The sequence below is a fragment of the Podarcis gaigeae genome (assembly GCF_964106915.1).
Source record: "Podarcis gaigeae genome assembly, chromosome: 13".
Lineage (NCBI taxonomy): Eukaryota > Metazoa > Chordata > Lepidosauria > Squamata > Lacertidae > Podarcis > Podarcis gaigeae.
The window spans coordinates 15,809,912-15,824,204 of record NC_139689.1 but is presented as its reverse complement, the minus strand read 5'-3'; the positions used below and the strand labels follow the sequence as shown (position 1 = coordinate 15,824,204).

Below are 14,293 nucleotides of genomic sequence, written 5' to 3'. Positions count from 1 at the left end.
GTGTGTGCACAGCCAGGATTAGTCTCCCTAGCTTACTCTGCCAACGATATCGGCAACTCAGGAGCAGGGGTGGCTAACCTGCGGCCCATCCAGGTGTTTGAACTACAGCTCCCATCATCCCCAACTGTTGGCTTGTGCTGGCTGGGGCTGATGGGACATGGAGTCCAAGAACTTCCAGAAGTACAGATGTGACCCTCCTTTCTGGGCTGCTCAGATGCCTTTCTCCTCTTCTTGTAAACAGGACAAAGCGAAATGGTGTCCTCAGACAATTGCCAACAGCACAGCTTTGTCTGACAAGCATCTAAGGGAGCTAGAGGGCCAGATCCCTGCAGAAACTGTACCCAAAGAGACTTGTTATACCTGGATGCTTCTGGGAAAGGGAGGGTGTGGGTCTACCGAGGACGCCTCAGGGGAGGAAGAGGTGATGGTAGAAAGGTATCAGTCGGATCAGCCTGGAGGCTTCTCAGATGATGGGTTGGGTCATGTTTTCAGAGGTGAGTGCAGGTTGTCTGTGTGTCTGAACAGGGAGGCTGTTGTTTAAATTTTAACATCAGTGCACCTTTCTAAAGGCATTTGTGGCTCAGTTCTTCCTTGATCTGTTATATTTACATCTGCTCTTGGGAGGCATCAGTTTGGGTGTTGCTTGTTTGGATGTTTGGTAGACGTGAGAGCCGTTTTACTCCTTCCAGATTTCTGGAATAATTATGATGCATTCTGAAACTACACACATATAGTGCCCAATATAGTGCAATAGTCATTCACACAGGGAACCAACTCAAAATAAGAGAATAATGCTATATGCATGGTATCTGAGTGCAATAACTTTCAGCTTAAAAATCTTGCTTGAGGCAACCTGCTGCTGGATGGATGTTGCTGGACTTCAGTTCTCAGTACGTCAGGGATGATAGGATTTGTAATCCAACAACATCTGGAGAGCAACAGGTCCAAATGGCTTCCTTCAGCAGAACTTGCATCCTATAGTTCATTTGGAGATTAGTGTTTTCCCACGAATTGGTTTGGCATTGCAGGCAGCCTTGGCAAATGCTCCACTGAGTCACCCCCTAAGGCTGTAAAGTATGCATTGATTGATCAGTCAAAATTTGATTTCAAAACTTCATTTTGAGTTTTAAAGATTGCCTCGGAGTAATTCCAGTGTAGCAAGATCACCATGTGATAGTTCAAATATTAGGCAAGTTAACAGAAGCTAGGTTTATCCACAGCTGTTAGTCTTGGTTACAAAACATGATCTCCACGTTTAGATGCAGTCTACTTCTGGAGAAGATCAGGTGCTGGGGACAAACAGTGCAGCTGAGCTGCTGTCTTCATGTCCTCCCTGTGAGTTTTCCAGAAGTATCAGCCAGCTCATTTTTGTAAACAGAAAAACAGATTAGCTCTGCCTTCCCCATCCTGAAAACACCGACTGTCACATAGGATGATCAGAGGTCTTCCACGGGTCAGTTTTTCTGGGAAAGAAATGTCTTAGATGCCTTTTCTTTCCAGATGCCTGGTTAGTGAACAGTTTTGTTTCCCAAGGTGCAGGTGCTGGGTTTTCCTTTGAGCAGTGGCAAAATGTGTTCCTTGCATGAGGAAGAGCCGCAGCATATTCAATTCATGGGATCCTTAAAAGTCCCCTCTGTTGTGCATTCCAGTGTATTTGTGCTCTTCGGGGTACTGCCGTGGTTATAGTTATATATACAAAAGTTATATATACAAAAGTTTTGAAGAGGGCATGCTGCTTCGTTCCCAACCTTTCTTCCTGCTGAAATCCTGTGTGTGTATATTTTCTTCACCTTAGCTCCACACCACAACCCCATACATCTGACGCTAAAAGGGGGGACTTCCAAGTCGGAGTGTGTGTGTCAGATAAGTCAAAATTAAGTCCTGAAACCTTTGCCAGGGCTTATCCACTTTTCCTCTGCTCTTTCCAGGCATGGCCCACACTTTAAAGCACAGCGTACAAGCACCCTTTCCCTGCCACTCTGGTGCTTTCCCCGCAAAAACAACGCTCTTTAAAATTCAACCAGTGCAAACAGCAACCCGCAGATAACCTGAATTGACATTTCCTCTGACTGAATGCTGAAGAGCAGGGGGGTTTTTTTGTGGGAAAAGCTCTGGAGCAAAAAAACCACGCTTGGACACAGAACTTTGCTTGGACAGAGAGGCAAAGGTGAGTGTGGGTAAGCCCTGCGCTAAGCAATGGGAAGAGAACTGTAGATCATTTGCGACTGGCTAGCTTTCACCATCTATATCTCCGATCTTCTGCAGCTGAGTCATTCTCTATTGCAGTCCATGGGCAATCATTCTTCCCTGGTGAGCGAGTTCATCTTTGTCGGTTTCTCTGGGCTGCCGCAACTGCGAATGCTCCTTTTTGCGCTGGTCCTTTCCATGTACACTGTGTCGCTTGCAGGGAATTCCATCATCACCACCGTGATCAAGTTAAACCCGGCCCTCCACACACCCATGTACTTCTTCTTGACGAACCTGTCGCTGTTGGAAATATGCTACACCACAGCCATTGTCCCCAAGATGCTGGCTAACCTGTTGTTGGAGAATGGGAGGATCTCTCTCTGGGGCTGCGCTACCCAGATGTACTTTTTCACCCTCTTTGGCATCACGGAATGCTGTCTCCTTGCTGCCATGGCTTATGACCGCTATGTGGCTATTTGCAACCCGCTGCGGTACAGTGTTGTCATGAACCGAGGCGTCTGTGCCCAGCTCTCGGTGGCCTCGTGGTCGGTGGGAGTGATGGTTGGACTGGGTCAAACTAACTATGTCTTTAGCCTGACCTACTGCGGGCCCAACAGGATCAACCACTTCTTCTGTGACATCCCTCCTCTCCTGACGCTAGCATGTGGCGATACTTCAATGAACGTTGTTGCAGTCTATATGGTGGCTGTACTTTTCATCACGGCCCCTTTCCTTCTGATCCTCACGTCCTATGTATACATCATCACCTCAATTTTGAGGATGCCCTCAGCCGAGGGCAGGCGTAAGGCCTTCTCCACTTGCTCGTCCCATCTCATCGTTGTTTCCCTGTTCTACGGTTCAGGCATCGTTACATACCTTAGGCCCAAATCTAGCTACTCGGCGTCGAGTGACAAGCTGCTGGCCCTGTTCTACACAGTTGTGACCTCCATGTTGAACCCCATAATCTACAGTTTGAGGAACAAGGAGGTCAAAGTGGCCTTGATGAGAACCATGGGTAGGAAATTATGCTGTGTGGAATGTAAAAAGTGATTGTTGCTGGGATGGTACCTCAGGGCACCATCCATATAATAAACATTTGAATAAAACTTTTCTGACAGAAAACCTGTTTTCATCTAAATTCTTACCACACTTGCTGAGGACATGTGCCTCTAAATAGCCCCAAGCTGCTTCCCTGTGTTCAGGAAACATGAATACTAGAAGGAATTGAGCTCAAATGCTGGGTTAAGGCAGGGGCAGGGCAATCCAGATGCTGTGGGATTATGAATCCTATAAATCCTAACCTTCAGCTATATTGGCTGAGGTTGATCTGAGTTGGAAGTCTTACAACATCTGGAGAGCTACAGGTTCCCACCCCTATGCTAGGGGAACTGCCTCCCACAGAGATTCTGGCTCTGTGTTAGTGGAGGACAAATTATGGTTGGTTTGGTAGAGACGACCCAACCAGCACACTAACCAGAATACCAAAAGGAGGTAAGTGTAGGTAATGGTCTGATAATTTAATCTGCACCACAGAATGCCCCTGTTATGTACTTTGCGGAACAATGGAGATGGATCATGTTTTTTCAGATAATCAAGGTTCATTGGGAGAAACATGACAAAGTAGACAAATTATTAACTATAATTCTTGCCAGGCAGAGAGGGGCAAGATAGGGGTCATGGTGCAATTGCGTATTGCATACCTCCAACACCTTGCTGATCAAAATCAGGACCCTCATTTTCTGGTTCTGAGCTCTCGCAGGAAGGAACTGATTCACATGAGAGCACGAGACCAAAACACAAGCATCCTTTGCTTGGACGTGGACTGGGCAAGTGTGGACCTGTTGCCTAGAAAGTGCGAGGCAAAAGGTAAATGTGGATAAGCCCTAAGTAGAGGAGCTGGAGCTGGCTGCTTTTTTATTTCTTTGGCGATCACTCGTAGCTGAGTAAGATTGTTGTTGTTGTTTAGTCGTTTAGTCGTGTCCGACTCTTCGTGACCCCATGGACCAGAGAACGCCAGGCACTCCTGTCTTCCACTGTCTCCCGCAGTTTGGTCAGGCTCATGTTTGTAGCTTCGCAAACACTATCCAGCCATCTCGTCCTGTCGCCCCCTTCTCCTTGTGCCCTCCATCTTTCCCAACATCAGGGTCTTTTCCAGGGAGCCTTCTCTTCTCATGAGGTAGCCAAAGTACTGGAGTCTCAACTTCATGATCTTTCCTTCCAGTGAGCACTCAGGGCTGATTTCCTTAAGAATGGAGAGGTTTGATCTTTTTGCAGTCCATGGGACTCTCAAGAGTCTCCTCCCGCACCATAATTCACCCCGAGTAAGATTGTCTTCCATAAACACAGTTTTAACAGTGAGTCCGTAAGTGACAGTGGAGGCCAATTCTGGATCCACATGTACTTCCACAGTGGGGAACATAGGTTTCTGGATAAGAGTTGATCATGGTGAGGGTTTGCCAAGTGTGCCTTCCTCTTAGCATGTTTCTCCCTTTCATCCTGAGTTCGAGCATCTTCACAGCCCACAACATCTTTGGTAAAGGCTGTTCTCCAGTTGGAGCGCTCACAATATTTCCCAGTTGTTAGTGTTTATACTACATTTTTTTAGATTTGCCTTGAGACAGTCTTTAAATCTCTTTTGTTGACCACCAGCATTACGCTTTCCATTTTTAAGTTCGGAATAGAGTAGTTGCTTTGGAAGATGATGATCAGGCATCCGCACAACATGACCAGTCCAACGAAGTTGATGTTGAAGAATTATTGCTTCGACACTGGTGATCTTTGCTTCTTCCAGTGCACTGGCGTTAGTTCGACTATCTTCCCAAGTGATATGTAATTTTTTTTGTAGACATTCATTACCTTTAGCAATGACCTTCCATAACTGTTTCCATAACTGCTTCGATATAATCTCCTCACAGTTTTATAACTGCTCTGGGGCTCATTCAGAAGTTGACTGAGCTGCATCTGTAGACACTTGTTTGTAAGGACTCAAAATACATAGCCTGGGCTTGGTTTCAGGCTCCCTAGGTGTGGCCTTTTAAGCTTGTGAGGGAAGTAGTGGAACTGTGGGGAGCATAAGATGCACCCTTTACAGGAGGGATGCTGGCCAAACTACTTCATTTAGAACAAACTCAAACACACATGCAGGGGTGCACCTAGGAGTTGGTCAGGTCAGGGCCAGGGGGAGCACAAAACCCGTGACTCTCCACTCTGGCTCAGAGTGGCTAGGAGCCTGCCTGCATGCTCAGAAAATGGACCGATGAAGGAGGAGGAGAGGAAGCAGACCAGACCGTGATTACCATGGAGAAAGTCACTGGTGGGGCATGAAAGGAAATGAAAAGAAACCTTTTTGAGTTTTTGGTCCCCGGTCTATTCCGGCTTCAGAGGTCCCAATACAGGTCCTTGTGAAGGGTGCAAGGGAGCCTAGGTACACCTCTGCACACAAGACACAATAAAAGCCCACAAAAAAAATCTCTCTTCAATAACCTGAAGGACTAGTCTCTACAGTTCCTGAACTTTTTTTTTTTTGGGGGGGGGAGGGGAAACGTGGACCAGAACTGCTTCACACTTTGGTGAACTTGAATACATAAAACACAGACTGTATTCCCTTAACAGTACAGGGAGCAGCTTCTGGAATGAAGAATTTTCACAGGGCTGCAGCTTATTGCGCTGGGAAATCAAGCACACCTCTTTGTCTCATCATTGGTCATTGGAGACATAAAGAGATGTTTGCTGGCGCTAAGGCAGAGCTCCGTCACCTGCTATTCCCTTGTGTGCTCCTCATGCTGGGACTTAAAGGGAAAGGCTGGGCTCCTGGAGGAACAGACTCTTTTTTGATCTCAAGGCAGATGAGAGGAATTCTTAAGTGAGACCTTTGGAGGAATGAATATGCACCAGTCATTGCAAGTGTGTATTAGCTATTGGCTTAATGGGGCTGTTATGATGAAGGTCAAGGATGAAGGAAGTGGGGAACACTTACCTTTTGCTCCACTCTTTCCAGGCACAGGTCAGTGCTTAAAAGCTGTGGAGGTTTTTTTTTTGCCTCAGAGTTTCCCTGTGGAAACCTACTCTTCAGTGCTCAATCAGAGCAAACATCAATTTGGGTTCTCCACAGATTGCTGTCTGCTCCTACTGAGCTTTAGAGAGTCGGCTTTCACAGGCAAAGCTCTGGAGTAAAAACAAACAAACGATGTTCAGATATGGAACTTTAAATTGGGTACCGTGACTGGAAAGAGAGGAGGAAAGGTGAGTGTAGATAAGCCCTTAGCTAGTACAGAGAGAAGGAGCAAGGCTCCTCAATGGCAAGGTTATATGGTATGGGAGTGGTACATGGAATGTTCTGGAAGGGTTGTTCAGGTGAATAGAAAGATGCCTTAGATGAGAATTCTCACAGAAAAATTCAAAAATCCATATTAGAGCAAAGGCTTTATTAGGCCAAACAAAACGTTATGGGATGGAAAGCAAATCTTTGAGTTCTCCAGAATGCTTCAGCTGGCTAGGTGGTAAACACTCTTGCAGATCAGGAATTGGTTAAGTAAAAGAAAGCAAAGGATCAAACGGACACTTCTCCTACTGGAGAGTTTCAGAAAGTGGAGTCCCCCAAGGTTCGTTATTGGGACCTGTGCTTTTAATCTTGTTCCTAAGTGATGAGGTGTCAGGTGTGAGAATTGAGGTGGCCAGGTTTGTTAATGATACTAATTGTTCAGTGCCATTAAAACAAAAAGCGATTGCAAAGAGCTCCAAAGGACCTACTCAAACTGAGTGAAATAAAATGGGAAATACAATTAAATGTAAACAAGTGATACATGTTGGTGGGAAAAAAATTATAATGAATAAATCTTAACCTCACATATTTACACATGGGGTCACAACTGCCAGTGGCTGACCAGGAAAGAGACCTTGGGGTTGTAAACTGATGGCTCAGTAAAGTTGTTGACCCAAACCCCATTGAGGTAAATGTGAATATTGGATCGTTTGCCCTAGTGTGGATCCCTTCACACTCACTTACATTGAATTGTATTTTCCCATTTAATTTCTCACAATCCTGATTTGGAGAGATCCTCTTGGAGCTCATCTCAATCCCTATTATCTATACAGCCTTCAACATGTTTCATGTGTCTCTTATGCTTCCAAACTCTTCCAGGAAAGCTCCTTTCTGAATGGTGAAATAGGGAATGGCACCCTAGTGACAGAATTCATCCTAACCGGACTTTCTGATCTCCCAGCTGTCCGCTTCTCCCTCTTTGCTGCCTTTTTGCTCATCTACCTGATCACCCTAATAGGAAATGGTGCTATCTTGCTTGCCATAGCAGCTGACTCTCATTTGCACAACCCCATGTATTTCTTCCTCAGCAACCTTTCCCTGCTGGACATCTGCTGCCCCACAGCTACAGTGCCCAAGATGCTGGAGAGCCTCTTGTCAGCGAGCAATACCATTTCCTTTGTTGGCTGTGTGCTGCAACTCTATTTCCTGATAGCCTTGGCAGGGACAGAGGTCTTCCTCTTGTCTGCCATGGCCTATGACCGCTATGTGGCCATATGCAACCCTCTGCGATACACGGTCATCATGAGCAAGAAGCTGTGTCTTCAGATGGCTGCTGGTACATGGGTCACAGGGTTCCTCAACTCCCTTCTGCACACGGTAATGACTTTCACTCTACCTTTCTGCAGATCCAATAGAGTCAATCAATACTACTGTGACATCCCTCCAGTCTTGGCCTTATCATGTGCTTCCACCTATGTGGCTGAGATGGTTGTCTTCATTGTTGGTGGGATTTTGGGTGTGGGGGCTTTTCTGGTGACGTTGGTCTCCTACATCCACATCATCTCCACCATTCTTAGGATCCGTTCTTCCGAGGGGAAACGGAAGGCCTTCTCCACTTGTGCCTCTCATCTTATGGTAGTGGGCCTCTTCTATGGGACAATCCTCTTCACTTACTTAAGGCCTTCCTCCAGCCACCATCCAGATCAGGACAGGATGGTGAGCATGTTGTATGGGGTGATTACCCCCATGTTGAACCCTTTGATCTACAGTCTCAGAAATAAGGAGGTGAAAGGGGCCTTGAAGAGGGTAATAGTTCATAAATGCTTAAAGAGCAAATGTGTGGCTTAGTTATTTGCATTTTCTCAGTTAAGTTGGAATGGGCGCATAAGTAATTCTGAGCCAAGGAAAAGTAGTACAGTATATCCATTTTTCGAAAGGGAAAAAAAGGTAACCATTTGTCTCAGTTTCCTGAGATTTTTTTGAATACTAAAAAGAAAAAAATTGTAAAACTCTCTCTCCCATCAGTCTCTCTAGACACCAGGAATAAGTAACTTTGAATTGGTTGAACATTTTGCTTGATGTAATATGGAGACTTTTATTCTTGGTTCTCCTTGTGCCTCTGGTCGCTTCAGTTAAAGGTTTATGTTTCCGCATATCTTGTGAGTCAAAGGATGTGGTGTGCCACACTGGTGTGGCAGTAGAGGGTGGCAAGTGTGGCAAGAATATCCAAGGACACTGAGTATTAAATTTTGGGAATGGTTCATGTTCTTATGTAGCTGCATTGTTTAATACCTTCTGGATGTCCCATGAGCATATTATGAAGTAGTTGTGTTCTATGTTATAAATCAAGCACTGCTGGGAGCTGTTCCTTTTCCTTTTCCAATGTATTTCTCATCAATAAAAAATTCAGTGTGGTGCAAGGTAATTTTTATTCTGAAAGTGTTGCCCAGAGAAAAGAAGTTTGAGAAACTGAAACTGACGCAGGGACAAATAGAGGAAGACGCCTTCACCCTGGTTCGGTTCCCCTTTATCACCTACACAGCGCAACAAGAGAACAACGAGAATCCTCCAACAGCATGCGAATCAATCTCGCTAACATGATTCAAAAATACACGCTCACACCCGGCTCACACACAATAACAATTCTCACTAAAGACAACCAAAGACAACCAACCACACCCTCAGCCACTATTTTCAAATAAACGTTTTACAAACTTTAAAATATCCAATGACTTCTCTTTGAAGACAATTGGTAAGACATTACACAGAGCTATATTTAGCCGGTAAAGAAAATAAGGACATTGTAGAATATTTAAAGCAGAATAATGTACCAAAATTTCCTAAAGAGAAAATTAATGATTTAAATCATTAATTAATTAAATTAATTAAACCAATAACAACAATGGAACTGCAACAGGTAATTAACCAAACAAAATTAGGTAAATCACCTAAATCAGATGGTTTATCAACAAAACATTATAAAAAACTACAAGACGGTGGCTCTCCCCACTGGAAGTTAATGCAAAAAGTGAATGGGCAACCTATAAAGAGCTGTTAACAGAAGTAGAACAACACTTAAAAAGGAAAAAAATTGAGGCTATAAGACACTTAGTAACTGATAGGTTACAATATCACCAATTAAATGATATATTTAACATGGATAAAAGGAATGGATTTAATAAGGAAATTTCAAGGTTTGAAAAAGATTTACTGGAAAATAATGTGAAGTTGTACTTTCAAAAATGTATAAGCTGTTGCTAGAATGGTATACTAAAGATGAAGAAGTTAAATCGGTAATGATACAAGGGGCAAAAGATATTGGGCATAATATACAATTTTCATCTTGGGAAAAGTTATGGAGAGAAGATTTAAAATTTACAGCATGTTGTATGTTGAAGGAAGACTATATGAAAATGATGTATTGTTGGTATCTAACACCTACTAAACTAGCAAAAATGTATAGAAGAAGGTGTTACCATAAAGCAGCAATGCTGCAGCAAGCAAAGGCTATAGCAGCTAAGTCAGCTGCTTGTGGCTGCAATGCCAAACAGGATGTTTGTGACTGTTGCCATGGAAACAAAGGGGCAGTCCATTCTCCTTATTGAGCACCGGATGTGAGCTCAGTGTGTGTGTCATATGACCCGTACAGGATGTACATGGGTGGAGAGAGTTTCTCTCTGTTGTTCAAAGAGTGCAGACATCTTTATCTGTATGGCTGCTAAAGACAGAAATAAAGACATGTAGATACGCTTCTGTCTATCTGATTCCCCTCCCTGGGGATATGCAGGGAGGAGGAGAAGCAGTGGTGTGTTTTTCTCACAGCCTGAGAAAAATCGCCGAAACGGACCTCGTCTGTTTTCCTGCCGGGAGTCGCAGGGGGAGGTCAAAAGGAATTCAGCCAGTGCCTAGAAGAGACTGGCACATCCCTCTGACCGAGGCAGAATTCCAACAGAAGGCACCTTCTACCATACGTGGTGGATGTACAAAATAACAAAAGCATTCTGGGAAATGATATACAATGAGTTGAAAAAAATGTTTAAAATAACTTTTGTGAAAAAAACCAGAAGCTTTTTTTACTAGGAATTTTAGGTGCAGAAATACCAAAGGAACAGAAAAGATTATTCTTGTATGCGATGACAGCAACGTGGATACTTTTGGCCCAGAGATGAAAAAAAGTTAAAGTCCTGACCAGAGAAGAATGGCTGATAAAGATGATGGACTATGCCGAAATGGCAAAAATGACTGAAAAAATTAGAAACAAAGAAGACAGAAATTTTAACAAGTCTGGGAAACATTTATAAGTTACCTTGGAGAACACCGTAAACAACTAAAAACTTTGGCAGGATTGTAACAACACTTATAATCTAACAAGAACTGTGGTAAAAATGGAATGCAGTTGAAAAAGACTGACAATGGAACCCACGGAGGGGGGGGGGAAGGAAGTCCAAGGATTCAGGAAATCCTATATGTTTATGATTATGCTTACTATTTGAATATAAATGTAAGTTGTAAAAATGAATAAAAACATTATAAAAATAAAATAAAATATCCAGTGACTTCCCTTCTTCTCTTTCCATGGTTCATTTTACATATCTTACATCCCTGCAGATTTTACATTAACCATTCAAATCAATTTTCCACTATTATGGTACATCCATCAAGATTTATTTGCTGAATTTATCTTAACACTGCCAGCATTTTCAGCTGTACACACTTATTTTCCATATACTCAGTAAACACGTTCCAGTCGTCTTTAAATGCATGTTCTTCTTGCTCTCTTATTCTGTATGTAGAGTCCAAACACTTCCCTCCCTTTGCCTCACTGCTTTCCCCAGGTAAATCCATGAAAACCTGAATATGACTTCCCTTCCACCCTTTTCCTGGTTCCTTTGGTTTTCTACTACTCCGTGTAATCCACATCTTTTTAACCATCCAATTTGTTATCTCTTAAAAACCCTTATCTATTTCAACTCTGCCGGATGTTCTCGAGACATGCTAAGCTATGTATTTGTTTAAACTGGTTCTGTAAGAATTGGTTCTATAAGAAACAGTAAAAAAAGTACAGGTAAAGGAACCCTGGATGGTTAAGTCCAGTCAAAGGCATCCATGTGGCTGCGGTGCTCATCTCGCTTTCAGGCCGAGGGAGACAGTGTTTGTCCACAGACAGCTTTCCGGGTCATGTTGCCAGCATGACTAAACCCCTTCTGGTGCAATGGAACACCATGACGGAAACCAGAGCACACGGAAATGCTCTTTACCTTCTCACCACAGCTGTGCCTATTTATCTACTTGCACTGCATGCTTTCGAACTGCTAGGTTGGCAGGAGCTGACACAGAGCAATGGGAGCACACCCCGTTGTGGGGATTCAAACCACCGCTGACCTTCTGATTGGCAAGCCCAAGAGGCTCAGTGGTTTAGACCACAGCGCCACTCGCGTCCCTATAAGAAACAGTGTAGACACTTGTTTGGAGGGACTCAGAATACATAGATTGGGCTTATTGTAAGATTCTCCAGATGTGGCTCTTTAAGGGAAGAGGGAAGTAGCTGAACTGTGGGGGAACGATTGATCAGGTTGGTCCCTCTGCTAAGGGTAGAATGCCTGGACCAGAACCACTTCAAACTCTGGTAAATTGGAATACATGAAACATAGATTGCATTCTCTTAATATTCCAGGGAGCAGGTTCTTGAATGAGTATTATTCACAGGGCTGCAGCTTATTGTGCTGGGAAATCAAGGACACCTTTTTGTCTCATCATTGGTCATTGGAGACATAAAGAGATGTTTGCTGGCACTGAGGCAGAGCTCTGGCGCCTGCTATTCCCTTGTGCTCCTTATGTTGGGACTAAAAGGGAAAGGCTGGGCTGCTGGAGGAACAGACAGATTCTTCCTTGATCTCAAGGTGGATGAGAGGCATTCTTAAGTGTGAATATGCACCAGTCATTGCAAGTGTGTATTAGCTATTGGTTTAATGGGGGTATTGTTATGACTAAGGTCAAGAATGAAGGAAGCTGGGAGCACATAATGTTTATAAGGATTAATTACACTTATTTTTTGCTCCACTCTTTCCAGATACATGTCCACACTTGAAAGCTCCATGTCCTCCGATTTTTGCCTTGAAGTTTTTCTCATGAAAATATGCTCTTTAGCACTCAATTGGAGTAAACATCAATTCAGGTTCTCCACAGATTGCTGTTTGCTCCTACTGAGCTTTAGAGAGTGGCTTTTCACAGGCATTGCTCTGGAACAACAACAACAACAACAACAACAACAACAACAACAACAACATGGTGCTTGGACATGGAGATTTAGAATGCAGACTGTGGTCAGAAAGAGCGGAGGAAAGGTAAGTGTAGATAACCCTTAGCTAGTACAGATACAAGGAGCAAGGCTCCTCAATAGAAAGGACCTATGGAATGGGAATGATACATGTAATGTTCTGGAAAGGATGTTCAGCTGAATAGAAAGATGGCTTAGATGAGAGTTCTTACAGAAAAATTCAAAAACCCACATTGGAGTAAAGACTGTATTAGGTCCAACAAAATATTAGGAAATGGTAAGCAAATCTTTGAGTTCTCCAGAAGGCTTCAGCTGGCTAGGTGGCAAACACTCTTGCGGATTAGGAACTGGCTATGTTAAAAGGAAGCAGAGGAACAAAGGGACACTTCTCCAACTGGAGAGATTTAGAAAGAGTCCCCCAAGGTTCGGTATTGGGACCTGTGCTTTTAATCTTGATCCTAAGTGATGAGGAGTCAGGTGGCCAGGTTTGTTGATGATACAAAATTGTTCAGAGCCATTAAAACAAAAGGAGATTTCAAAAAGCCCCAAAAGGCCTTCAACATGCTTTATGTGTCTCTTATGCTTTCAAACTCTTCCAGGAAATCTCCTTTCTGAATGGAGAAATTGGGAACGGCACGCTAGTGACAGAATTCATCCTAATGGGAATTTCTAATCTCCCTGCGGTTCGCTTTTCCCTGTTTGCTGCCATTTTGCTCATCTACCTGATCACACTGGTAGGAAACGGCACAATTCTTCTTGCCATAGGAATTAGCTCTCACTTGCACACCCCCATGTATTTCTTCCTCAGCCACCTTTCCCTGCTGGACATCTGCTTCCCGACAGCTACAGTGCCCAAGATGCTGGAGAACTTCTTGTTAGAGATCAATACCATTTCCTTTGCTGGCTGTGTGCTACAACTCTACTTCCTGGTGGCACTGGTAGGGACAGAGGTCTACCTCTTGTCTGCCATGGCCTATGACCGCTATGTGGCCATATGCAACCCTCTACGATACACAGTTATCATGAGTAAGAAGCTTTGTTTTCAGCTGGCAGCAGTTACCTGGGTCACAGGGTTCCTCAACTCCCTTCTGCACACAGTAATGACGTTCACTCTACCTTTCTGCAGATCCAATAAAGTCAATCAATACTACTGTGATATCGCACCAGTGCAGGCATTATCGTGCGCTTCTACTTACACAGCTGAAATGTTGGTCCTTATTGTTGGTGGGTTTTTGGGTGTGGGGGCTTTCTTTGTGACACTGGTCTCTTACATCTACATCATCTCCACCATCCTTAGGATCCGTTCTGCTGAGGGGAAACGCAAGGCCTTCTCCACTTGCGCCTCCCATGTAATTGTCGTGCTCCTCTTCTATGGTACCATGATTTTCACTTACATTAGGCCTCTCAACAGCCGCCATCCAGACCGGGACAGGATGGTGAGCATGCTGTCTGGGGTGATTACCTCCATGTTGAATCCCTTGATCTACAGCCTTAGGAATAAGGAAGTAAAGGTGACCTTGAAGAGGGTGATAGTTCATATGTGCTTAAAGAGGGAATGTATGTCTTAG

At 43.9% G+C, this 14,293-nt stretch overlaps 2 protein-coding genes across 2 annotated transcripts; both read left to right on the top strand.

The window, feature by feature from the left end:
* The first annotated feature begins 1,694 nt into the window (after window positions 1–1,694).
* LOC310830445 (uncharacterized protein) lies at window positions 1,695–9,243 on the top strand. The gene is made up of 2 exons (XM_083710226.1): window positions 1,695–3,233; window positions 7,240–9,243. Exons 1-2 carry the CDS (start codon window positions 2,290–2,292, stop codon window positions 8,294–8,296), a joined length of 2,001 nt encoding a protein of 666 aa, XP_083566352.1. The 5' UTR covers window positions 1,695–2,289; the 3' UTR covers window positions 8,297–9,243.
* A 3,516-nt stretch (window positions 9,244–12,759) lies between these two features.
* On the top strand, window positions 12,760–14,293 carry LOC310830444 (olfactory receptor 5V1-like; the record flags this gene model as incomplete). Its single annotated transcript, XM_083710225.1, has 2 exons — window positions 12,760–12,792; window positions 13,325–14,293. The coding sequence occupies 2 exons, from the start codon at window positions 12,760–12,762 to the stop codon at window positions 14,291–14,293; spliced, it is 1,002 nt and encodes a 333-aa protein (XP_083566351.1).